This window comes from Lemur catta, chromosome 3 (genome assembly GCF_020740605.2).
Source record: "Lemur catta isolate mLemCat1 chromosome 3, mLemCat1.pri, whole genome shotgun sequence".
Classification (NCBI taxonomy): Eukaryota; Metazoa; Chordata; class Mammalia; order Primates; family Lemuridae; genus Lemur; species Lemur catta.
Window position 1 is genome coordinate 120,259,060 of NC_059130.1, and position 25,037 is coordinate 120,284,096.

General features: G+C 49.4%; 1 protein-coding gene across 3 annotated transcripts in view; it reads right to left on the reverse strand.

The window, feature by feature from the left end:
- The window catches only part of PIK3CD (phosphatidylinositol-4,5-bisphosphate 3-kinase catalytic subunit delta), a 48,178-nt gene that overhangs the window by 12,864 nt on the left and 10,277 nt on the right, over positions 1 to 25,037 (reverse strand). For 2 of the 3 annotated variants that reach the window (XM_045546193.1, XM_045546192.1), the window contains exons 2-3: positions 10,906 to 11,021; positions 1,052 to 1,224 (exon numbers count right to left, since the gene is read on the reverse strand). In XM_045546193.1, coding sequence (XP_045402149.1) covers positions 1,052 to 1,192 — 141 coding nt within the window. In that variant the 5' untranslated portion in view covers positions 1,193 to 1,224; positions 10,906 to 11,021. The remainder of the gene's footprint in view (positions 1 to 1,051; positions 1,225 to 10,905; positions 11,022 to 25,037) is intronic. The other variant, XM_045546195.1, reaches the window with a different exon arrangement.

A 25,037-nucleotide genomic window follows, 5' to 3' on the forward strand; every position in this document is an offset into this window, starting at 1 on the left:
TTGAGGTGTGAGGTGAAACTTCATGGACAGACATGTTTCACGCTTCTCTGCAGCATTTGAATTTTAATAACATACATGTACTGCACAGCTCTGTGAGTGGAAAATAAGACTGATTTAAAACGATACCTATATAAAGTTAATAACATGAACAAGATGTTGTAATGTTAACTCAGAAAAAAAGATATGAAAGTTCATAATCAGAATTATCACAAAAAACAACACTAGATATAGATGAGAAACAGGAAACAGCCAAAGTGTTAACTATGGTTGTTGCATATGGCTGGATCATAGGCAACTTTTTCCTTTCTACTTTTTCTTCTTTTCCTAAATTTTACTGTCTATATTACTTTTGTGATGAAAAGAAAAACTTAATTTTTAAAGAAATCTCTCAGGAAGAGAAGAAAAATTAAAAAGCTTCAAACATGACCCATTACTTCTCTCCTTTTTTTTTCTGCTCCTAATAATAGTTTTTAAATTTCTGAGATAAGGTCTCACCCTCTGACAGCCCAATGCATGACCCATTAAATTGCACACTTTGCAAGTGGCACAAGCCTCTGAAGAGTCACAAGACAATATCTACCAAATACCATCCAGATATTTAACACTTTGCCTCAATAATCCATCCTGGGATGTTTTCAGCAAAACCGAAAGCTCTTTCCAAAGATGATGTTCCCTATGGCAACAGCTCTAAACCCAAAGACCTGTAAAACTCTTCAGTGGCCACGGATGAAACATGGTTTCAACAATGAGGGCACAGTCACGGCTAGAACAAAAGCCCACCGTTAGAAGCAGCCCCTCAAAACTTTCACTGTAATCTACTCTAGTAATAACCAAGTAACCCAGGACAGGAAAACATAAACTGTTAAAGGGGGAAGCTGAAACTAGAATGATACATGGACTTTAACCACAAGTTTTTAAATGATTCTTGGATGTTATTTATATCTTTTAAAATTCACATCTGAGGATCCCAGGTCTGAGAAACAATGTGTCTGTCTGTCTGTCTCTCTGAGCTCCAAGGTCTGAGGACCAAGGCCGAAGACGGAGGCTTTACCTGCTTGATGGTGCTGAGGTTGGCATTGCAGGACACGGGGAAGTTCAAGTAGACCCCTGTGGGCAGCAGGAAGTCAACCACCACGCTCTGGTTCTCCTCCTTGGTCCAGAACTCCATGGGGCAGTCAACCCCAGGGGGCATCCTGCTCTGTCACTTCTCGGAGGCCAACTGTCCTGAGAAGGAAGCAAAGGCAAAGTGAGCACCCTCAGCTGTGTGGGGCGAGTCCTTCGGAGAACATTCTGTTGGAGTTTAAACGGCAGGAGGCTCGGGACTGAGATCCACTTGCTCAGGACACTCAAAGCTCACGCCCTCAGGGCCTCGTCCTGCCCCTAGTGGCCTGTGGCTCCTACCAGCCCGGGCCACCACCTCGGCTGAGCTGCCTCTCATCCCAGGTGCAACCCTCACAGACACCGACAGACCCAGGCCAAGTCGTGTGTCCTCAGGAGCATATACATCTGGGAGGCCCGTCACGGCCACCGCTGGTACAGATGGGAGATGACAGGATCACTGGTCAGACGCCCGGACTTGAGACACACCAAAGGCTGCAGTTCTTTGAAACATTCTAACCAGAAACCAAAAGGTGTAAAAGTGGCTCTGGCCATCTAGCAATTTGTTGAAATATTTCCATCATACAAACCCCACCCACCAGTCATAATCCCCCGCCAGCCCCCACCAGTGACAAAATGTTGCAGACACAATTAAGGGTCCTGTGTTGTATCTCACCCCGTCCAGGTCCCCTCCCCCTGTCCCCACTCCAGATTTCCCCATGTGAGGTTACAACCACTGCAGTCTGGTGGTTTATGTTGTAATTTCCAGGCATGTTTTTATACTTTATTATACTAACATGTATCCACAAACAATTCCTCATACATTTGCATGCTCTTAAACTTCACGGTGAAGAGTGAGTTTTCTGCAGCTTGCTTTGGCCACTCAACACAATATTGTTTAGGTTTACCCAGGCAGATACATGTAGCTCTAGCCCATTCAGTTTAACTCTAAGAAACCACAATTTATTTACCCTCTCTCTTGTTGAGGAAGTGAAGGTTTGTTTCTACTTTTCTTGGTTATTACCAACAGTGCTACAATGTATAAACTTGTACACATCTCAAGTTCACGCGGGAGTGTGGATGAATGTTGTCCCAGAGAAATATGTGAACCACATACGCAACGTCAAAGTTACCAGCAGCCACTTTAGAAAGAGTGAAAGACACAGGTAAAATGAAGTGTTGTCATATATTTTATTCAACCCAGTATATCCAAAAGATGGTCATTTCAATATGTAATCAACACAGAAAAATTAATCATGAACTATTTTACATTCTGTTTTCAGTACTGAGTCTTTGAAATCTGGCATGTATTTTACATTTGTAACGCATTGCATTTCATTTCTAGATTTTCATCAGAAATACTTGATCTGTATGTAAATTTCATACAATCTATAGGTGAGAATGAGGTTCACAGATCTAGCTTGTTCTAAACATACTTAAAACTTTTCCAATAAATGAATCATCTATCAATTTTTTAATTTAAATTAAATGGTTTAAAATTCCATTCTTCATGCTATCCACATTTCAAGTGCTCAAGAGTTACATGTGGTATAACCCATGATAGGTATAACCACATTATTAACTTCAATAAATATCACTAAATTGTCCTCAAAGTGGTAGTGCTCACTGGCAGTTGCACCACCAGCACTCGGTATTGTCAAATCTACTCGTTTTTGCCAATCCAATGGGAATGAAATGGTCTGTTTTAATTTGCATTTCCCTGATTATTCATAAAACTGTTATGTTCTGCAAATAGGCTACTTATTGCAACCTTTGCCCATTTTCCTGTGAGGTTACTTATCTTTTTCTTAGTGGTTTGTAGAATTTCTTTCGTTCTCTCTCTTTATTTTTTCCTTGCTCTGTTGCCCAGGCTAGAGTGCAGTGGTGCAATCATAGTTTACTGCAGCCTCTAAGTCCTGGGCTCAAGCGATCCTCATGCCTCAGCCTCCCGAGTAGCTGGGACTACAAGGTGCGTACCACCATGCCTGGCTGATTTTTTGTAGAGATGGAGGGTCTCACTATGTTGCCCAGGCTAGTCTTGAACTCCTGGCCTCAAGTGATCCTCCTGTCTCAGCCTCCGAAAGTGCTGGAATTACAGGTGTGAGCCACCACGCCAGGCCTAGGATTACTTTATATATCCTAGATTCCATTTGATTAAATGAGTTGGAAATGTCTTCTGAGTCATCCTTTCACCTTGTTTATACTGTCTTTTTGGTGAGAAGTTTTTAATGTTGACACAAATTTATCAATCTTCCTTTATGTTTTAAAATTTTTATTCCTTAAAAAAATACTCCCCTACCTGCCCAAAGGTCACATTCTCCTAAATTTAAAAATGACTTTTTTAAAATAGTTGAAAGGAAACATTTGGTTTAAAAGAGACATTCTTGGCCAGGTGCGGTGGCTCACACCTGTAATCCTAGCACTTTGGGAGGCCCAGGCGGGAGGATCACTCGAGGTCAGGAGTTCGAGACCAGCCTCAGCAAGAGCGAGACCCCCCATCTCTACTAAAAATAGAAAGAAAATGATCTGGACAGCTAAAAATATATATAGAAAAAAATTAGCTGGGCATGGTGGCACATGCCTGTAGTCCTAGCTACTCAGGAGGCTGAGGCAGGAGGATTGCTTAAGCCCAGGAGTTTGAGGTTGCTGTGAGCTAGGCTGACGCCACGGCACTCTAGCCCAGGCAACAGAGTGAGACTCTGTCTCCAAAAAAAAAAAAAGAGAGACATTCTTCGGGTGGCAGCACCAGCTGGGCCAGGCCTTGCCCTCGGCGGGCGACAGAAGCTGCTCCAATCGGCGGGAGCTGCGTACCACCCTGCACTGCCACCGTTGGGATCCACCTCCTCTGAACGGAAACACACAACCTACTTTGGGTTCCTCTTGCTGAAAGTGACCAGCCCAACGCCTTCCTTTTTGACTCAAAACTTGGGGGGCCAGTCAGGAATCCTGGAGGATGCACTGCTGATGCTAAGTGTGCTCTGGCCAAGCTCGGGCAGTGAGGAGCACCTCTGGCCACTCAAGCTGGGGAGGCCAAGGTGATCACATGAGGCCTGAGCTCCCAGGGACTCTAACCGAAGGCCTGGATTCCGAGAAAGATACACCCCTCACTCTCCTGCGCCCTTACACTCTGGAAATGAAGGCTTCACCCACACTCACCTAGCTGGGATGCAAGACTCGGCATGGTGCGCACAGAACGTCACCAAATGCCACAGACAGTCACCCATGAGATAGCACAGGGGGAAGTGGCTGCTCCTTCCCTCTCTCTGGGCCCAGGACCTAGAGCACAGCAGCCAGGTCCCACTGTCTCCGCCGATGAAGCCCAGACGCATCACTCTCCTGTACGTGCAGGACAGAGATGCCAGCTAATCCAGGGACTTTACAACTGCCCCGAGAACGCAAATCGGTACAACCACTGTGAACAACTGGTTGGCAGGATCCACTAGAGCAGAACACACCAACACCCTAGGACCCAGCAATTCCTCTCCTAGTACGGGCCCCACAGAAACGCGAGTACACATGTGCCGAAAGACACGTACTGGAGGGTCCACAGTGTCACTACTTATGACAGCCCCCAACTGGAAACTTCCCGGATGCACACCAGCAGTAGAGTGGAAAAATAACTGTGGTATCATCTCCCCATGAGATGTCGCATAGCAGTGAGAGTGAGCGATCCACAAGCACATACAACATAAACACGTCTCACATGCATAAAGCTAAGGAAGCCGGCCACAAAAAAATATGAACTTGTGATTCCAACTATATAAAGAAACACACACAGGCAGAACTAACCATCTATGCTGGCAGAAGAGACGAGGTTACCCCAGGGTTGGGGGGCATCAACTGGAGGAGGAATGGGGGGCTTCTGGGCGCTGTTAACTTTTTCACTTGGGAGCCACGGACTTTTCACAAACTCAACACACCCTCAGTCCAAGCGGCTCTGGTGGGCTGGCTTCACTCCACTGCACTCCTGGCCACTGGCAGAGCCTGAGACCCAGGCCCAGCCAATCAGAGGCCTGAATTTCCCCAGGCAGGGGGACAGGACTGGAGGTGGGACAGGGACTTAGGCCCAGCCAGTCACTGTATGTCATCTCCCTGGCTGCCGTGATTTCTGCACAGCCATGTGAATATCATTCCAGTGGATTGTGACATCTAGACTTCTTTGGGGACTTCTTCCTGGGGTAGCAGAAAAGACAGACTACCCGGAGCTGCTAGTAACCACGGGCTGTCAGTAGGGGCAGAACTTGAGGAAAGACCAACACGGAGGAAGCAGAGCTCAAAGTGCAGGGTGCAAGCCCAGGTCCTGAGGACGCCTCTGATTCCCTGGATCCAGCCATGCCTGAAGCTAGTCCTATCCCTGGATGTTTTAGTTCTATCAGCCAATAAATCCCTCCTGCCCCCCCCCCTTTTTTTAAACTGACAGCAGTTTGAGTTGGGTTTTCTGTTGCTTACAGCTGAACATATCTATTTCCATTAATGCAGCTGCATGTTCCATTTTTAGAAGCTTCTAGAGTTTAGAAAGTTCTTTCCTTGGAAGTCAGCCTCCCTCTATGAACCAGCCTGTGTCCTTCAAGCTGCTCTTGAGAGGCAGACAGAGCAGTCCCCCTGACCACTCCTGCGCTGGGCAGTGGCCCCTCCTCTTCAGGCCAGGCACCCCCAGGACCTCACTGTTCTCTCTACGACACAGTTTTTAGATGCTTTTGCCAAAGTCTGGGACTTCAAGCTAACAAGATGCCCCAGACAGGGCCTGGCAAGTTAACCTGTAGAAAGACATTCTGGGCACCAAGCTCCTATCTGCATAGCCTGCAAGTGTATCACACCCCTCTCCTCCTGCCCCAAGGAAGGGTTTTGGTGGCTCCATCACTCAGCTTGTCAGCTGCCAACCCTCCAGGTATCTTTCACAGTAGGCCAGTTTCTCTCTGCCTACACAGGAATATTAATTTTGAGTCAAAATGCAAGAATTCACAATTATCCTTGGTAATTTCATCTCCTGAACATAGTTGGATTCACATATGATTGGATGTGATGTTTTGTATATATCACTCCATCTGAGATATATTAATTTATTCCACTAGTATTTATTGAGCCTAATTAAGTGGCAGGAATTGCACAAAGTCCTGGGAATACAGTGGAGAGTGAGACTAAGGGTCCCTGCCCTGAAGGAGCTTTCACCAAGGTCAGGGGGACACTGACACACACGCACCCAGGTGAGCAAGTAGGAGGATCACACGAGGTGTTGCACAGTGAGGGACAGCGTGCCACGTGGGCTGGGGAGGTGGAAGCGGTGGTTGGAATTTACCGAGACAGGGAAGTTCGCGGAAGAGAGAGATTGCTGGGGGGAAGCCAGCCAGAGCCCACCTCACACATGTTGAGTCTGAGCTTATTGAACATCCATGTGAAGACAGCCAAGGGACAAGCTCCCCAGTTTGGAGCATGGGGGAAAGATCTGTGGGGTCACAGAGACATAATTTGGGGCCAGCAGGCTGCAGACAGATGTGCAGCCATGGGGACAGGTGTGATGGCCGAGATGCAGAGGGTAAGCCAGGGCCGGGGCCAGCCCCCAAGGAGCTGGCGTTGTATCATCCAGTGATGGGCCGTGAGCAACCTCTCCCCACTGAGTCATCAGAACCAGGAGGCATGATGTCTGCGTCCACATCTAAGTCATTGATAAAATATTCAAGAGAACAGGACAAGAGCAAGCTCCATTCCTTTCACCTTCCCGCTTCCTGGCCAGTGTGATTCACAGAAACAGCTGCACGACAGCAGAGCCATCGGGCTGCGGGTCTCTGCCCTAGGACACTGCCATCCTCACAAGTTGTTCTGAGACATTCCCGGTTAGACACTCCTTCTCTAGCCCAAGTTTGAAGAATAGTTTCTCCAGCTGTGAACATCTGAGAGGTCTGACCTCTGAGTCCTGCCAGGCCAGCAGAGCAATTTCTCCAAAGATTTTAGTGAAAATCCTTGTGCCATCACCATCCTCCCCACCAGCATCAGGGGATGCTTCGGTGGGCCCTGATTTCACAGAGAAGATGGCAAGCAGGGGGCTGCACCTCAGAGCCGCATCCGTTCCTCCAGGCGGGGAGTGCAGTGGCAGCCCCCGAGCAGCCCTCGGGGCGGGAAGCCCTGCTGGCCGGCGGCTGGCCCTGAGCTCAGGGCAGCCTCTTATGATGTTCGGGTCGTGGCCCATCAGGAAGGCCACAGGCAGCCAGGTGGAGTCCCACGATACGGCACATCAAAACCAAGAGAAAGATCCATGGTCTCAGACATGATAATCCAGGGAACTTGGGGATTATCTTAAGGATTCAAGAGTCAAAGAAAGCTACGGACACAAAGATATGCATTGTAGCGTTGTTTGTGAAAGAGACAAGGAAATGGCTAAGCAAATCATCATGTATTAACGCAATGGAATTGAATGTTGTCGTTAAAATGACACCTGTGCACATCACACTGCACTGCAAATGCTCCCCCCCTTTAAATGGAACTACAGATGCACATATATTTATCACTGTGACGTATGCTTTTTAACAAAACATTTCAGAAAGCACAGAACAAATGAAATGTTATACTATGGATGAATATGGATGTCACAATAACTTTTAAATTTTAATTTCTAGAAAATGTATACGAGTACATAATTTTAAAAATTAACTATAATGAAAATTCTCATAGCAAAAAATAGCAGTCCCCTGACCTCCACTTCCACACACATACCAGCCCCAACAAATTTCAGTTGTTTCTCTGAGTATTTATATTTATATTTCTAAAGAATAGAGTGATACTGATATTTCTTGATTTTCAACTTTTAACTTCCTGCCTTAAAAAATGAGCTTGTGCCCTCCTACATATACACATGTGCAAATATCCTCTCCTCCACCTTCTGAATATGGCTATGTGATAAGTTTTTGTTAAATCAGTCTTTAGTGTTTACATTATATGACTATGTAAATATTGTTCAAGGTAAGCCACATAGCATACTATGATTTTTTTTTTTTTTTGAGACAGAGTCTTGCTCTGTCACCTGGGCTAGAGTGCCGTGACATCAGCCTAGCTCACAGCAACCTCAAACTTCTGGGCTCAAGCAATCCTCCTGCCTGGGCCTCCCAGAGTGCTAGGATTACAGGTTTGAGCCACTGCACCCAGCCAGCATACTATGATTTTATTTCTTTTGTTATTCAATTTTTTTGGTTTTCCTGTAGTTGATAGTTCCCTAATTTTTTATCTTGTTTTTTTTCTTTTCTTTGTTTTCTATGTACAAATCACTAATTCTACTCCAAACTCTCCAACAGAATCATAAAACTCCTTACAATACGGAAAATATGTCAGATAATCTATCAATTCCATTTTTTTCTTGGAGAAATTCCTCCCGGGGCTCTCAGCTGTTTTGCTCCAAATGTGCCGATTGCTCTGCACAGCAGCTGCACAGTTGTGGTCCTGGGCCTCCTCCTCACCCTCACTTTGGGAATTCCCTTCGCCAGTCTCCCAGCCTGTCAGAGTTCTTGGCTGCAAGCAAAGAAGCTGACTCTTGGGGATTAGCCAGGGAAGGAGCTCCCGGACCATCTGACATATTCTCTGTGTTTTGAGAAGTTTCACAGTTCTGTTGGAGAGCTTGAGGAAGAATTAATGATCAGTCCATTGAAAACAAGGCAAATAAAAAGGTGAGGTAACTATCAACTCCAGGAAAAACAAAAAGTTGAACAAGAAATATAATTACAGTATACTGTGTCGACACCACAATGCAGAGTCACGTCTGTGGCAACACTGCTGCTACTGCCACTGAGCACTGAGTGCCACTTTGTACCCCTGACACTTCTGTGTCAAGAACTCAACCTTGCAGCTCATCACTATTGCCACCGCCATAGCCATGGAGTGTTCTCTCTCACCCATCTGCTTCCTGGCTTTCAAAATTTTTGTTCACATTCTCCCTCCTCCGTCATTTACTTTTTTATTTTCCTTAAGGATTTACATCTTTCTTATTCCTTTACTTTCATTTTAGTGGGATTTTGAATCACAGCCGAGAAAGACACATGTATTCAATCAGTTCTATTTATGTGGAAGTCTCTAATAATATTTATCCACAAATAAAAATCAAGTTTTAAAAGATATACAGAGTGTAGGGGAGGATATTCCAATAAGAAGACAATGGTTTTCTTCTGGGAGGAGGGTAGGATTATAGAAGAGTATGCTTCCAATTTTTTTTGTATTTTCCAAGTTTGACGGTAAATACATACTTTTATAAATAAAAAAGCATGAGTATTAAAAATATTATTGAAAGGCATTTTCTTCTGGGCATGGTGGCTCATGCCTATAATCCTAGCACTTTGGGAGGCTGAGGTGGGAGGATCGCTTCAGCCCAGGAGTTTGAGTCCAGCCTGAGCAACATAGCGAGACCCCATCCCTACAAAAAAATAAAAAAATTAGCCAGGCGTGGTGGTCCACACCTGTAGTCCCTCCTACTCAGGAGGGAAGATTGCTTGAACCAGGAGTTGGAAGTTGCAGTGAGCTATGATGATGCCACTGTACTCCAGCCCAGGTGACAAAGCAAGACCCTGTCTCTCTTAAAAAAAAAAAAAAAAGAAAGAAAAAAAAGGCATTTTCTCAAACAAAGATTAAGATAGCATAAAAGGTGTATTTTAGAAACTCTAATCCCGTAACCCCCCAACATGGGTCTACATGATCCTGGCTTTTGCCAATGTTCAGGGGGACTCGGGGTCCCAAAGAAGCACTGAGGCCTTCGGAGGCCGCTGGGAATGGGACAGGGTGCTGACGGGAAGGAATTCTGGCCTAGTCTCTGTGCTACCACAGTGACTCTCTGTTTCCGTCTGCTTTATAGGTTAACATTCTGCTCAATATTTTGAGTTTTAAAGAAATCCACAACCACCCAAGAAGTCTGGGAAGTCCCGATGAAGATCCACAGAGAGTGAGGTTGAGGCTGGGGGAGGCCTCCAAGGCTGAACCACACTCTACCCTCTGCCCCTCCCATCCCGAGACCACCGTAGCTGTCCCAACAGAGTGTTCTGTACGTACGCACAGAGCTTGCAAGACCTCCCAATCATGGAGCTCACTACCCATACCCAGCTACCCCAGGACCCCAGGTGGGAGTGTTTCACCAACATCCGGCCAGTGTCAGTCTTTAGCCTCAGTTTCCCCATTTGCACAATGAAAGGACTGCATTCATCTTCCAAGCTAACATTCTAGAAGCTCCAAAGAGCATCCTATTACTGATAACAGTGACTGCCAACTCTGGAAACACAAAACGTCCCCACCTGAGGACTCTTACGAGCAGCAACACTGAGTTATAAAAATTCAGCTGGGCACAGTGGCGCACACTCATAGTCTCAGCGCTCTGGAGGCTGAGGCAGGAATTTAAGACCAGCCTAGGCAATACAGAGAGACCCTGTCTCTGAAAAATTTTTTTAAGTAAATCAAATAAATTTTAAAAATTCAATCTACTTCCTTCAGAAAACTGTTTCAACACTTTTCTCCTCAAATAGGCCAGCCCAATTCTACCATAGTATTTGGTCAAATTTGGTATCAAATACCAAATGCTATGGCTTAACAATGGGCCTCAGGGGCTCCTCAAAGCAAAGCCATCCCTTCCCTTCCCAGGCAGCAAGTCTAGGAAGTAAGGTCTAGTTCACTTCCAACACAAATTTGGATCATTCTGTCCCTTTGGGCATGCCAGTCCTACGGAGAAGTCCTCCTTTGGCTGGAGAGTCACAGAGGGTGGATTTTGTGCAAAGTCTTAACCTATCCATAAAATAACACCTCTTCATCCTCACCCCACATACTTGGTCCTTTCCCCCAACCTACCTCTCTGGAATGGTCCAAGAAAGACCAGCAAAAGCTCTTCTTCCTGGCAGATCACAGATGCTTTAGAATCAGTGAGTGTCATCCCGCCCTGGACTGACTTTGAGCTCCTTATCTGCCTGGGAAAAAAAGAAAGAAAAATATTTTAAAAAGAGAGAGTCTCAGGGCCCTGTGCATTCCCTTACAGGACTTTAGCTCAAAATGACTGCTTCACCTCGGTCTCCCTTTTTGCAAACCAAACACATTCTGCTTAATCGGCCTTTCTTGCCATCTGTGTCGATGCCACCCCCGGCTCCCTTTGGTGGTACTGAAACCAACCTCAGGAGCATTTCCATGCCTGAAGCAGGAATATACATACAGATGACTCAGATCATTTTTAAAACTGTTTGTTGGTTTTGTTTGGTTTTTGAAAGCAAAGCAATTGATCTGAGCCAAGCCTGGGTTCAGAGTTCTGTTCAATGGATGTGAAAGCAGGTTTGTGAACTTGAGATCTTGGTTCCCCATGTGGCTCTGTCTAAAGGAAAGTCATCCCATTAGCTGGAGATGAAAGGAAGGGTGTGAGGGGAGGGGCCGCCCACTCCCTGCCTCTGCCGGTACCTTGGCAGCTCCTGGAGATAATCTGACCCCAAAGAGGGAAACAGAGACACCAGAGGTCCAGCCTAGCCAGATGAATTCCAGCAGCAGGACCTGACCCCTTCTCCCAACCAGGCATAGCTACCTCCACAGCTGAGAAACTTCAGCCTGGAGCCCACTAGGAGGGCTGAGGAGGGCTCCCCAAGAGCACAAAACCTAAACCACTGGCTTCTCCAGGAGACAAAAAGCAGAGCCTTCAGAACCCAACGGAAAGGCGTGGACTGCGGGAACACACTTCGCGAGGACCAAGCAGGAGTCCTCCAGGCTGCAGCCCAACCAGCACAAGAACGCTCCATGGACCCGGCTGCACGAGCCCAGGGGCGTGGGTTTGGGGTCAGTTCCCTCAGCACCCATGGGAGAATGGCAAGGACTTCCCGAGGCGCTTCCACCAGAGAAATGGGAGGGCAGCACCAAGAGCTAAGAAATAAATAACGTCCACTGCTGACCGCTAAGGAGACTGGCCCACACTGGGATTACCAAGACAAATAGCAGCACCTCTGGCACAGGGAAATGAGAGATCACAGGGAAAACACTTTCAAAACAGGAAAGACAAAGCAAAAAAGCATGATGGAGCCGAGAGAAGGAAGAGTCAAAGAAGGTAAGGAAAGAATTAGTCCTCAGGAATTCGGGTCAGGAAATACAGAGCCAGGGCAGAATTCACAAGAGGGCGGCCAGGGAGACCGGCCCCCCGCAGGGAGGGAGCTGGCAGGACCTCAGGACCTGGGTCTGCAGCCCTCTAACCCCTCTGGGTTCAAGGGCAAAGCCTGGATGGACAGAGCGCAGGACGCTGGGTCCCGAATGGGGGCAGGGGAGGGGAGGACGCGCACGCCAACTGCTCCGTCCCTGACGAGTAAACAGCCTGCCCCGCACAGGCGCGTCCTCGTGCGCAGCCAGCTGAAGGCCCTGCTCATCCCATCGGGGCTGCAGCCGAGACACCTGAGATCCCGACCCCCCTGAGATCCCGACCCCCCGGGGTGAAAAAGGATGCAACCAGTTTAAGGGATGAGAGCATCTCACAGCCACAACAGAGAAGCACAACGCGAGCGCGACCCTCTGCCTCGGCCTCCCCCAGCTCCACGCCCCAGACCCCCGAGCGCCTCCGCCGACCCCGCCCTCCGCGCCCCACGCGGACAAAGCCTGGCGCTGGGCGGGGCGTTCGGCGCTGGGGCACTGGAACCCCGCAGACGCTGCACAGGTGGGCTCCGTACCGGTGTCGGTGCCGGGGGCGGGGCCCGGTCTCCCTGGAGACGGTTGCCCAGGGGACGCGCGGGTGGGTCCCGGAGTGACAGGAGGACGCGAGCGTCCCGGCGGCGGCGCGGAGCCCGCAAGAGCCCGAGGGCAGGCGGGCCGCGCGCGGTGCGGGCGAGCGGGGCATCGGCGGAGGGGCGCGGCCTGGGGCGGGGCCGGGATACGGGCTCGCGTGGGCGGGCCCGGCCGGGGCGGGGCGTGCAGGGCGGGCGGGGCCAGGACCAGCCGAGGCGGGCACGGGCGGCGAATTCTCACAGCCCGGCCCGGGGCAGCCCTGGGACGCGAACGGCCGCTGGGCGCGCGGCGGCCGCTACAGGGAGGGGCCTCGGGGTTCGCGCGCGGAGCCCAGAGCAGTCCCCGGACCCGGATGGCGCGCGCGCTGGCCGCGGCCTGGACGTCTCGCCATGTAACCAATGGAAAGTGCCATCTGCAGAGCGAGCGAGGCCGGGCTTCCGCCAAACAGCTTTCCCAGAAAGGGTGGGGTACAGAACCGAGTCACAGATCAGGAGCCGGGGCCACCCGAGTCATCGGCCATCCCGGGCTCTGGGCTCAGATACAGCCTGCTGGCTGTGCCCCAGCCAATGGGCTTTTCCACCGCGGTTTTATGTGGGATTTAGAAAACAAATTCATTGCTACGAGCGGAGTGCTTGCTGGCAGGTCGTTCATGCAATAATAACGCGGGTTGTTCCTGCACGCGCCCTTTCCACGGGCGCGCCAGTGCTCATCCAGGCGTCTACACCGCAAGGTGGGTATTGTTCTCCCTCGGGTTGTGCGTGAGGAAACCCAAGCTCAGAGGGCAGGGACTCTTCCGCGCAGACCCGCTCACAGTCGCGCAGTCCGCACGGCCCCTTCGCGGCAGCGCTGGCTTTGGACCAGTTTGGTTTGGTGCTGAACCCATACACTTCTTGCTGTGCAAGGGCCCATGTCCCCTTAGAATATTCTTTCGGGTCCACAGCCCCAGACTTAAACCTTCGCCACAGTGGAGCGCAGGGGAGGAAAGAGGGGTGTGCGGACCAGAATCACCCCAGCCCTGTCCCGTGGGGCGGGGAAAATGGTTTGAGGAACACTTCTTGGTGGTCCTAACTGCTCCAGGTGGGGCTCCCAGGGCAGGGCCAGCTCCCCAGGCTCGTGAGCCCCAGGCGCCTTCCTAGTGCCTGCGAAGAGGGCACGGAGAAAACTGCCCGCCGCTCCTCTGAATCTCGAAGGGGCCGGGCATTGAGAGGACCAGGCCGCCGGAACCCGGAAGGTCCCCAGCCAGGGGGCGCGGCCCAGGCCAGAGCGTCTCTCGGCGGCCTCCGCTTCCCCCACCACCTGGCAGCCCTGCCAGGGGTCCCGGTGCCCCGGGCACCCCAAGGAGGAGAGACAAGGGGGAGGGGGGCCAGGGCGGGAGGGCATATCCTTCTCCCTTCCCTTCCCCAGGCCGTCCCTTGATGTCACCCCCCAGACACTCAAAAAGACACACGCTTGCATACAGATCCGTACACACTCAGGCACAATTATATAAATGGAGACACGCGCTCGCGCACTTCACACCCTGAACCCGGCGGGCACTCACCCACCCGCACAGCCGGGCTGTGCACTTGGCAGCCTCCGGAGAAGGCGGAGCCCGGGCCCAGGGAGGGGACCGCCCCAGGCTCCGCTCCCGCGCTCCCCCCACCCCCTCACTTCTGCTCCCGGCCTGGGGAGCTGGTCTCGCAGCAGAACGGTGCAGCGGGAGACAGCCCATGGCAGCTGGGACCCCCTGACTCAGCCGCGGTGGTGAGTCAGGCCCCCTGCGGGCTGCGCGACCCCAGGGCGGGGAGGTTCCCAAGATGAGAATTAAGCCTCCGGACCTTGGAGGGGCAGACAGAGACTGGGAGATTTGAGTGCGGAGGGGGGGTATCCCTAACGGGCGGCCGCAACCAGGGAAGTATAATGACCCCGAGGCCAGGCCACCTAAGAGATTTTTCAAAGGGCAGACAAGCTTCAGCGGCTCCTCTACCCACACCCACCCCACGTGTGGGAGTCCTCCTTCCAGCGGCCCAGCCCTGCAATGGTGCCCCTGCTTGGAGACTTCCCCTTTTCTTCAGCGTGAGTTGAGTGAAAGTCAAACTCAAAGACAAGGTCCTCATCACCAATGGAACCCAATGACCTGGCTCAGGGTTCAAATTGGGAGTGTCAGGCACTGGTTTCTCAGAAAAATCAAGTCTTTGAAAGGGCAAAAGCCACAAAAAGTCATCTTTCTGTCTTATAAAGATGTACTGGAACAGCCCTGCCAAATTCTGGAAAAATACAGATCCTAATACATTGTTTGGAGAATTAAATGAGTTAATACAGGTACAGGGAAAGTCTCTAGAACAGTGCCTGGCACGCATGGTAAGCACTGGCTTTCACACATGGAAAACAGACACAAAGCGGTAAAGTGACTTGCCCAAGGTCACACAACTATTACAGTTAGTGGTGGAGATGGAAGAAAAACCAAAGTCTCCTGGTTCTTTGTTCACAGCTCAAGTCATTTAAGTCCTTTCTGAAACCAAGTAAGAGTATAAATAAATTAGTTTATTGGATAAATAAATGAATTTCACTACTGTTAAAAAATCAGAGTAAATAGAGAAATTAGATTTCCACCCCTCTACTTGCTACTGCCAAAAGGGCCGATCCTCTCGTTAAGTCCCCAAACACAAGGCGGGAAACCAAAAGGGCCTCTGCGCCCACTCATCTGAGTCCTTGTTCCATTCAGGGAACCCTGTAAGAGGGAATTTTATTTGCTCCATTAGTCGCTCCTTCCTCTCCTGACACTTGCAGGCTACTGCACTGTGATGAAATCTCAGCTTCTTCCAGCTGCACTGCAATATCCCACCGTAAACTTTGCAGGAATTCCACTGTTCTCTCTCTACTCAAATTGGCATCCGGCATTTCTAGGTGGGGTCGGATAAGACACTGATGAGTGGAGACAGACTAGGAAGGTGAAAGTCAGAAAAAAATAAGGTGCAGCTAACAACAAACAGCTAAGTGTTTGTTTTTAATTCTATTAGGAAAAACAGGAGGGCTCTGGGAAATACTCCTCAGAGAGGAGAGTTTCCATATTTATTCACATATCTCCCCACCCCTTTGTTCCCCTGATATTTTTATTCTCAAAGCACAAGGATGAGGAGTCTAATTACATGAGGCCCCTGCTGTCCTGCCAAACTTACCTATTTTCATTAATCTTTGAGACTCTCACCCTAAGTTAACTCTAAAAGTGGCTCATCTGTAGTTAAAAACCAAAGTTAATTAGAATCAGAAGCTTCCTTCTTTCTTTCATCAATTCCCCAAGCTTAGACCAAAAGTCTGTGTTAATTGAGGCTTCTGAGTTTGTGACCTGGGGCAGGAGTTGGGCGGGGAGGATGCTTTGGTTGCATTGCTCATTCTTCCAAGTGTCAACCAGAAAGCATTTGTGGTTGCAGGGAGTTGCAGGGAGTCTCCCAGCGAGAGGTAGGAGCAAAGCTCTGGAGTTACACCTGGATTAGGATGAGTTTCTAATCTCTCCAAAGCTTCTGTTTCCTAGTCTGTAGAAGAAGGTAGCAGCCCACTTGCTGACCCTGGACGGCAGAAGTAAGGATCACCCAGACTGCACATTTAGGGGGCATCCAGTTACACTGCGTGTGGTCACTGTTTCCTGTGAGTCTCAGATTGCCAATTCGAGCGTATGATCCTTACGGGAGGAAACCATGTCTTAAAAGACATTCTCTGTGGAAAAGGCCAATTGTGAATATTTATCGAATACTTATTGGGAGAAAATCAGAATAAGAGAACAAATAGTCACACATCAAAGCAACCCTGGAGTTTCTAAAACTCATTTGCTAAGATCTCTTTGTTGAACCTCTAGGTGTGTTTGAGAAACTGCTAAGGGCAAGAAAATTACACTGAGGGCTAGGAAAATATTAAAAGTTGGGTCCAAATTTGAAGATAAAAAGAATGAATCTGGCAACATTAGACTAAACACAATCACAGAGCTGCACTTAGGTCAGTTAGTTAAGACAGGGCACAGGTGACTTGCCCAAGTCACATATTTAAATACATAGAAGTAAGTTCCAGTTTAGTCCCTGAGAGATACTGACACTAACAACAACATCGACCCCAATGCGGCCATCTGTCCTGAAACTCAGGCAAGATAGAAAGAGAAGCCACATGTAGGCACCCAAGTTGACATGAGCGAAGAGACTTCCAAATGATTCTAGCTGCCATCGTTCGAGTTATTACCAACCCTTTGAGAGTCTGACCCCAGGTATTGTGACGCACAGCCAAGGTGTCCTGCTGAGCTGTCTGGATTCCTGGCCCCTGGAACTACGACCTTGCAAGCACGGCTGTTGCTACACCTCTAAGCTTGGGGAGGTTTGTTACGCAGCCGTAGATACCTGGAACTTTGATTATCCCATAAAATCCTCAAAACAACACTGTAAGATAGTTATGATGATCATCTTCATGAGGAAACTGAGGCCAAAGACTTACCCAAAGCTACACAGGAAGCAGCAGAGCAGGAATCAGAACCCACCTTTAGCCACCACCTGAAACTGCTCTAACACCCACTTGTCCAGCGCTGTACGGCACGAAGCTTGGCTTTGTCTTGTGCAATGGTATGTGTGCCTTTTAGTGAGACCCGATCCTGCACCTCAAGACAGTCTCCTGTGTCACCCAGGAAAGATGTCTCTGGTGATTTCTATTGGTGGGTGTGACCCATTGCAAAGGTGACCCAACACCGTAGTGGGAAGTGTCTAATGCTGTCCCCGCTGGGATGGGTCCTGGGCCTGTTCTAGTCAACATCTTTCTTGATAACATAAATGAAGTGAAATCCAACAACGGGCTGATCAGTTCAACAGAAATGAAAATAAAATTCATTTCTATGACTGGAGGAGTCATCTGTAAAAATCACTCTAGCAGAAGTGGGTAACTCTGTGGGGCCAGGTGCAAGGTTGTATATATCCAAATACTAAACTCCCTAATTGCGCAGACGGGATTGGTCAAAGAGGCCTAATGAGAGAATGGGAGATGGAGAATTCAGAGCTGGCCCAAAGCTGGCTCCGAGGCAACACCACAGTCCTTTCAAGAACAAGCTGGCTGGGCCATTCTCCATATGACACTCTTATCATATCCATTACTTGAGCTTCCTGAGAGTCACATCTTTGTGTAGTCTCCACCACATTACAGTAGGGCTGGTCTGTGTGACCAAAAGCATATGGCACAGTGACGGTATGTCACCTTCAAAATTAGGTTATGAAAGACCATGGGGGCTTCAGTCTTGTGCTTTCACTTTCTCGCTCTCTCTCTGGCTCTCGCATAACCCAGCGGCCATGTAGTAAGGAAACTCAAGCAGCCCTGTGAAGAAGCCCACAGGAGGAGGAACTGAGATATCTGGCCAGCAAGTCACCGAGGGCTGCCAGCAATACCTTGGCAGTTATCTCCAGCCCCAGACACCTGCAGCCCCAGCTGGAAGCTAGACTACAACCTCGTGAGAGATCTGAGCAATAACCACGCACCTAAGCTGCTCCTAAATTCCTGATCCACAGAAACTAGGAGCTAATAAATGCTTGTTGGTTAAGCTGCCAAGTTTTAGGGAAATTTGTTACACAGCAATAGGTAACTAATACGCCACCCATGGCTGCTGTGTTCCTTGCTGAGTGGTCCAGCCCTGCTCCAGGTTTAGAAGCTCCATCAGTACTTGTGACTGAATAACAGTTAGTACCAACAGCCCTTCCACCGTAACAGTATGAGTCACACAGATTTCTAAAGAAGCAGCAATGTGCTAAGGAGAGAAGCCAATCACAAAAGACCACATAGTGTATGACTCCATTTATATGCAATGTCCAGTGTGGGCAAATCCACAGAGACAGAAAACAGATTAGTGGTTGCCAGGGGCTGAGGGACTGGGGAGAAATGGGAAGTGACTGCTAATGGTATGAGGTTTCTTTTTGGAGTCATGAAAATGTTTTAAAATTGGTTATGGTAATGGTTGCATAACTGTGAATATACTAAAAGCCATTAAGTTGTGCACATTAAGTGAACTGTATGGTGTATGAATTATATCTCAATAAAGCTTGTTATACCAAAAAATGAAGAAGAGGAGAAGAGGAGGAAGAGAAGAGTCAAAGTCACTGGAGCCCAAGGAATGGCACCATGAGTGGTGCCAGGAAGGCTGGCCACCTACAGCGCTGGGAAGTGCAGGGGCCTCCCTCACGCCTGGGCAAGAGGCCACGGGCTAAGTTCAGCTAAGCAAGGCCTGGGAGGACATGGAGAAGTGACCAGGCAATGCGGGTGCTGGCGCTGGGCACCCTCTTGGCCAAAGGGGGTTTGCCCACTAATCTCCCAGGGGGACCCTGCCTGGTCTGAAATCACCTGGGGCCCAACGTGAGGAGCCTAGACATGGCCCTGACTCCACATCCTCTCTAGAAGATTCCACCCAGTCCTCGTGGGCATGCTTTTCCATGTGCCCAGGCCAGCCTACTTCTTGCAGAAGGGGGGCCACAGAACCACAGGCTGTCACTGTCCCAAAGGACAGTCCTCTCCCATAAATGAGCTGACTCTACAGTGGAGTCGCCAAATGATGTAGGAAAGACAGTCTTTGCCAAAAGCCCCCGAAAAGGGGTGGTAGGACAAAGGATTTGAATGGCAGGGGGTAAACGTGTATGACGTCTTACCTAAGAGGTGGTCAAGATGAAAATAAGAAACAGCTTCAAAACAGACTTGGAACAAGTTGTTGGGCAAATGTCTCTTTCAGAGGCCTCAGAGATGTTGGAATGTTTTGCCCTCTCTGGGCTTTGAGGCTGGTTTCAGGGTCAGAATCTCATAATGCAGAAAAGCCAGAGGTCGGACCCAAACAGCGCTTCCATGTTCCCTGACAGAGTCTGTGGATGAACTTAGGGGATGTCCAGGAACCACCCCCCATCGTATGCAAAAATGTTCCTGTTGGAGTCTTTTTCTGGAAAGTCCGTGATTTTCAATAAAATTTCAAAGGGATTTAAAATATGACACAGGTTAGGGACCACTGGGCAGTATGGTTCTAGGGTAGGTGGATGATGGATTTGTTTTTTCTTCCTTTGGCAAATCTGTATTTTAGAAACTTTTTATAACTAACTTGTATTGATTCTACATAATTAAAAAAAATATAGGCCAGGCACACTGGCTCACACCTGTAGTTCCAGCACTTTGGGAGGCCAAGGTGGGAGGATCACTTCAACTCAGGAGTTTGAGGTTACAGTGAGCTATGATAACGTCACTGCACTCCAGCCCAGGCAACAGAGCAAGACCCTGTCTCTGGGAAGAAAAAAAGTATTCGTGCATAAACATATTTATAAAACATCCACATGCATAATCAGAAGATCTCAGCCTATAATTCCTAGAATATGTAGGTCACCCCCATCTCAAAACCCCCAAATAGTTAATATTTTTTAAAACTGCAAATTCCATTTCCCTTCTTCTGTCCTGACCTCAACCTAATCACACACGTGTGTGCACACGCGTACACACACACACACACACACACTCAGGGCCTCAGCAGCTCGGCAGTTCACCCCATTCTCTTGGGGTCAGCTCTGCAGCTGCCCGGGTACTCAGCACTTGGGCCCTCCTTCCCCACCCTGTGATCGGCTCATGGGTCGTCTCCCTCTATTCTCTTGGGACTCCAGACCTGCACACAACCCTATAAGCGTTGGGCCAAAGAGAGAGAAATCCTAGGGGTGCCACCGGACACCTCACTCCACCATTCATTGTCCAGGTCAGTCTCCTGTCGGCAGGGGCCCTCATGGCACCTGCTTCCACTCCCAGAGCAGGTCTCTGGGCCACGTCTGCATCTGGGAGCCTCTGGGATCAGTTCAGACTGTCCCAGTGCAACAGCCTCTTCATCACTGATTGGACTTGTCTCTGGGGCTACTCTGGGCAGCCCGTCCCTGGACGCCTTAGGTCCACTCTCTCATCTAATCATCACGACAAGCCCCTGAGGCAGGTGCTGGTTTACCAGTGAGAACGGTGGGGCTCAAGGAGGTTACGGCTCCATAGCTAGTGAATGTGGGCAGGGGGTGGGCAAGATTTGAACCCGGCTGGACCCCAGAGCCCTCCCCTTAACACTGAACCACACTATCTCTCCTGGGCCAGTGTACAGGAACTGGACTGTGTCACCTGCCAGCTGAAAGACCCCTACCTAGGTAGACTTCCTGAGAAAGGTCCAAGAGTTGGGTGAGGAGACCCTTGGGATTGCAGAGGCCAGGCCCTGCTTCCTCTGGGCAGAGGGCGAGAACAGGCACCACCCCGCAGACTGGAGCTACATTCTCCCAGCCACTCTTGCTGTAGAGCAGCGGTCCCCAACCTTTTTGGCACCACGGACGGGTTCCATGGAAGACAATTTTTCCATGGACCGAGTCAGCAGTGTGGCAGGGCGGTGGTTTGGAATGATTCAAGCACATCACATTTATTGTGCAGTCAAACCTCTCTGCTAATGATAATCTGTATTTGCAGCCGCTCCCCAGCGCTCATGTCACCTCCTCAGCTCCACTCAGATCATCAGGCATTGAATTCTCATAAGGAGCCACAACCTAGATCCCCCGCATGTGCAGTTTACAGTAGGGTTCACGCTCCTATGAGAATCTAATGTTGCTGTTGATCTGACAGGAGGTGGAGCTCAGGCAGTGATGCCAGTGATGAGGAGCAGCTGTAAATATAGAAGAAGCTTCTGCCTGCTGCTCACCTCCTGTGTGGCCCAGCTCCTAACAGGCCATGGACCAGTATCTGTCCGAGGCCCCGGGGGTGGGGACCACAGCCGTAGAGGATCGGAGTCCAGGAAGCCAACTCCACTGGAGACTGGGACCTTCAAGAACAACGAACTCTGCCTGGGAGCCCTTCTGGGAGGGTGGAGGGTGGGGTGGGGAGGACAAGTGAGAAGAGAAAGGAGCCAGGAAGCCCCTTCTCGCAGCCCACTGGCTCCCAGACAGAGGCCGCAGCCATGCCCCTCCTGGGGGGAGATTTAGCTGGAGACTCCCCTGCTCCAGCTACCGGCTCCCTCCTGGACACCAGCACTGAGTTTGCAGGCGGCAGGCGCAGGGGTTAAGGGCTGGCTCTGCCACTTTCCAGCTGGGTACAACTTAGGTCGGTGACTTAAACTTTCTGTGTGCCAGTTTCCCCATCGGAGGTTGTCGTAGGAAGAGTTAGTTTAGTATTTTCAAAGTACCCAGACCACTGCCTGGCACAGAATGCATACTAAAAAGTGTTTGTTGTTATCATTATTAGACATAGAAAACAAGCTAGGCTAACGAAAGTGGCCATTTTGAGCTGGTGAATGGCAAAGCTCCTAAGTGCAAATGCTGCTGACGAGACCCACCGAAAATGAAATGGGTCTACACGATGCCTCCGTCCCAGAGCTCGTTGGGCCCGTTCCCAAAGTGAGGCACTCTCATAGTCTGATGGGATGTCTAAGCCAAACCCTGCCTGTGGCCCAGGCTCTGCGATGGCTACGTCTTACCCTGACATCTAGCAATGTCTAGCAGAATCAGGCTGAACTGTGCTCTCTGTTCCCTCATCAGAATGCCCCAACTGATGGCCTCAGCACTGACCGCTGGGGGCCAACAGGCCACTCCTGGGGTACCACAGTGTCCAGCCCTCCCCTGGTCTCTGCGTGCCAACAAGAGCTTGCTGCACTCGGTCCGGTGTGATGCCAGCTGCTCACCTTTGTAATTATGTGATTTTACATAACAAGGTGCAATATGGTGTGGAAAGAAAAAGTGGTTTCCATGAAAATGAAGCTGAGTTCTTTAGAAACCAAATAAAGACAAATCACCCAATAAAATAAGCTTTCTGTTGAATTAGACTGGGCAAGACAATTGTAAAAGATTGGCAGGAAGCTGGGTGTGGGGGTGCACCTGTAGTCCCAGCTACTTGGGAGGCTGAGGCAGGAGGATCACTTGAGCCCAGGAGTTCGAGGCAGCAGTGAAACCCTATCTCAAAAAAAAAAAAAAAAAGAATGATGAAACTGCAACCTACTCAAACAAAAGCCCTCGGCCATCTGGCAGCTGATGTGTACATTGACATGTTGTAAGTGAAAATAAAATGTTTAGATTTGAGGGAAAGCATTATAATAATTCTCTACCTAAGCCATAGTTGCTCAACCAACCCATCCCATAGGATAAAAGGGCTCCTATTACACTATACATTTCTCATCACAGTTGTGTCTCGTGGCCCCTCATACTCCTTGGCCCCCATCCACATTCTTCAAACTCCGTTTGGAGTCACTGTGCTGGGAGTAGCGGAAGCCACAGAAAAAACATAAACATCTTCCCAGAGCATCCATTTGACTCAAAAGTTAGGGACAAATATTCTTTATAGAAAAATAAACATGGATATATCATGGAATAGAATGTAAAATTAACATTAGCATTAAAAATAGAAGTTGAAGCTTCAAAGCAAGGTCACAGTTGGGGTGGGCTGCTGCAGGCCAGGGTTGCACATCCCAGCTCTTCTGGCTGGAAGAATGGTGGGAAAGTTGGAGAAGCATGGTCCACCAGGGTCAAGGTTACTACCAGCTGCCAGGCCATCTCCCAACCACTCCCCCTAGGAGCCCCCAGCACAAGGGCTCCTGGGATGGCTGCCTCCGGAACAGCTGGCCTGCTCAGGAGCTTGCCGTTGTGGCTCACAGGTGACAAGGCCACCCAGAGTCCACTGCTGTGGCCAAGGTCACACGATGGCAGACCTCACTGGTGAGCCCTTTTCAGTCCCGGCCCCATGAGCTGGGCCAGGGGCTGCTCTTGCCACCACCCTGGGGGAGAAGGAAACACCTGGGCAAGATGTCACCTCCAACGATCCTCACCCCTGACACCCAAGCTCCTTGTGACCTTGAAGGGCTAGAAAAAGCAGAAAAAACTAACCCTGCTGGCTTTTACACATCTGAGAGGCACACAATGATAAAGAACAAAGTGATTCCAACTTTTATGTGCAAAATGGAGATATTTACTGACACGTGCTCTGTGTGTTCCATACGAGTTGCTCATGGGAGGATCGACTAAGATAGTGGACAAATAAACCTTACATCCTGCAAACCTCAACAATGTATGACAGGCACACCTGTCATTTAAACCTCACTCCCTCCCACATTGTGGGCCTCAAAGATTTATTCAGCCAATGGCAAAAACTGCGACTTTTTGAGTATCCATAACCTGATACACGTTTCTTATTATTTCTAATCTTCACAACAGTCCGGTCAAAGAGATACTGTTATCCCAATTTTCAGATAAGAACCCAGAGACTTAAGCCACTTGTCAAGGTCACCTACATGTTAACTGTCAGAGCCAAGATACAAACTGTCTAATTCTAAAACTCTTGCTTTTGATACTCACATTAAGCTACCTTTCTGTTCATTCTCAAAGCACAGTTTCGCTGGGAACAGGGAGCCAAGCACATCTTCGGAAACGATCACATATTAGATATGCTGCACTTAATTTAAAAGTAGACCACACTTCAGCACTGATTTCCAAATGACAGCAGATGGGCTGTATTATTAAAATATTCATCACAACACACAACAGGGAAAAAAGATTCACGACCTGGGGTTTGGCCCCCGGACCTGTGGAGCCATCAAAAACAGGAGATGTGGTCTGGGGGCTCGTCCTTTCCTTGGCCCTGAACCCAAGAAACATCTTTAAGGGAATTTTTTGAGAAGGATGGGTAAGGTGGAAAGGTTGGGGGTTTTGGGTTCCCCCCCGCCAAGAAGAAATTTCTCATGAAGCAGTTTATTTGAGAGCAGGATCCTGGTTTTCTTAACTTCCTCCTCAACCGCAGGTCAGGCGAGCAGCGAAGAGGAAAATGCATGCACTGGCCACACTCTGCCTGACCTTCACGCCCTCCCTTAAGGCTGCCTGAGGCCCACTTGAGATGACAGCAGAGGCCACTTTCCTCAAAAGCCGGTTAAGAGCAGGCATCACAGGCAGCAACCCAAGCTGGAGTCAAAGTCCCAGATCCTGCCCTGAAATGCCTGGGGCATCCACAGGGCTGCCTCAGTTTCCCAAACAGCATGAAGGAGCATCTAGATGTAAACAGTGGAACAGTCACCAAGAATTCTGGACTTGAACAAAACCACGAGTAAGTCTATATCCCCCATTTCCATGCTGCAGGGGCTACAGGACCACCGGGGACCCCGGTTCCCGCAGAAACAGCCCCAGCAGCCCCACCCATCTGCTCAGTGGGGCGAGCCTCGCCCGGCAGGTTCATTTGCTGGCCCCGGGTGGCTCACACCACGTCCAGCAAGACAGCCAAGGACT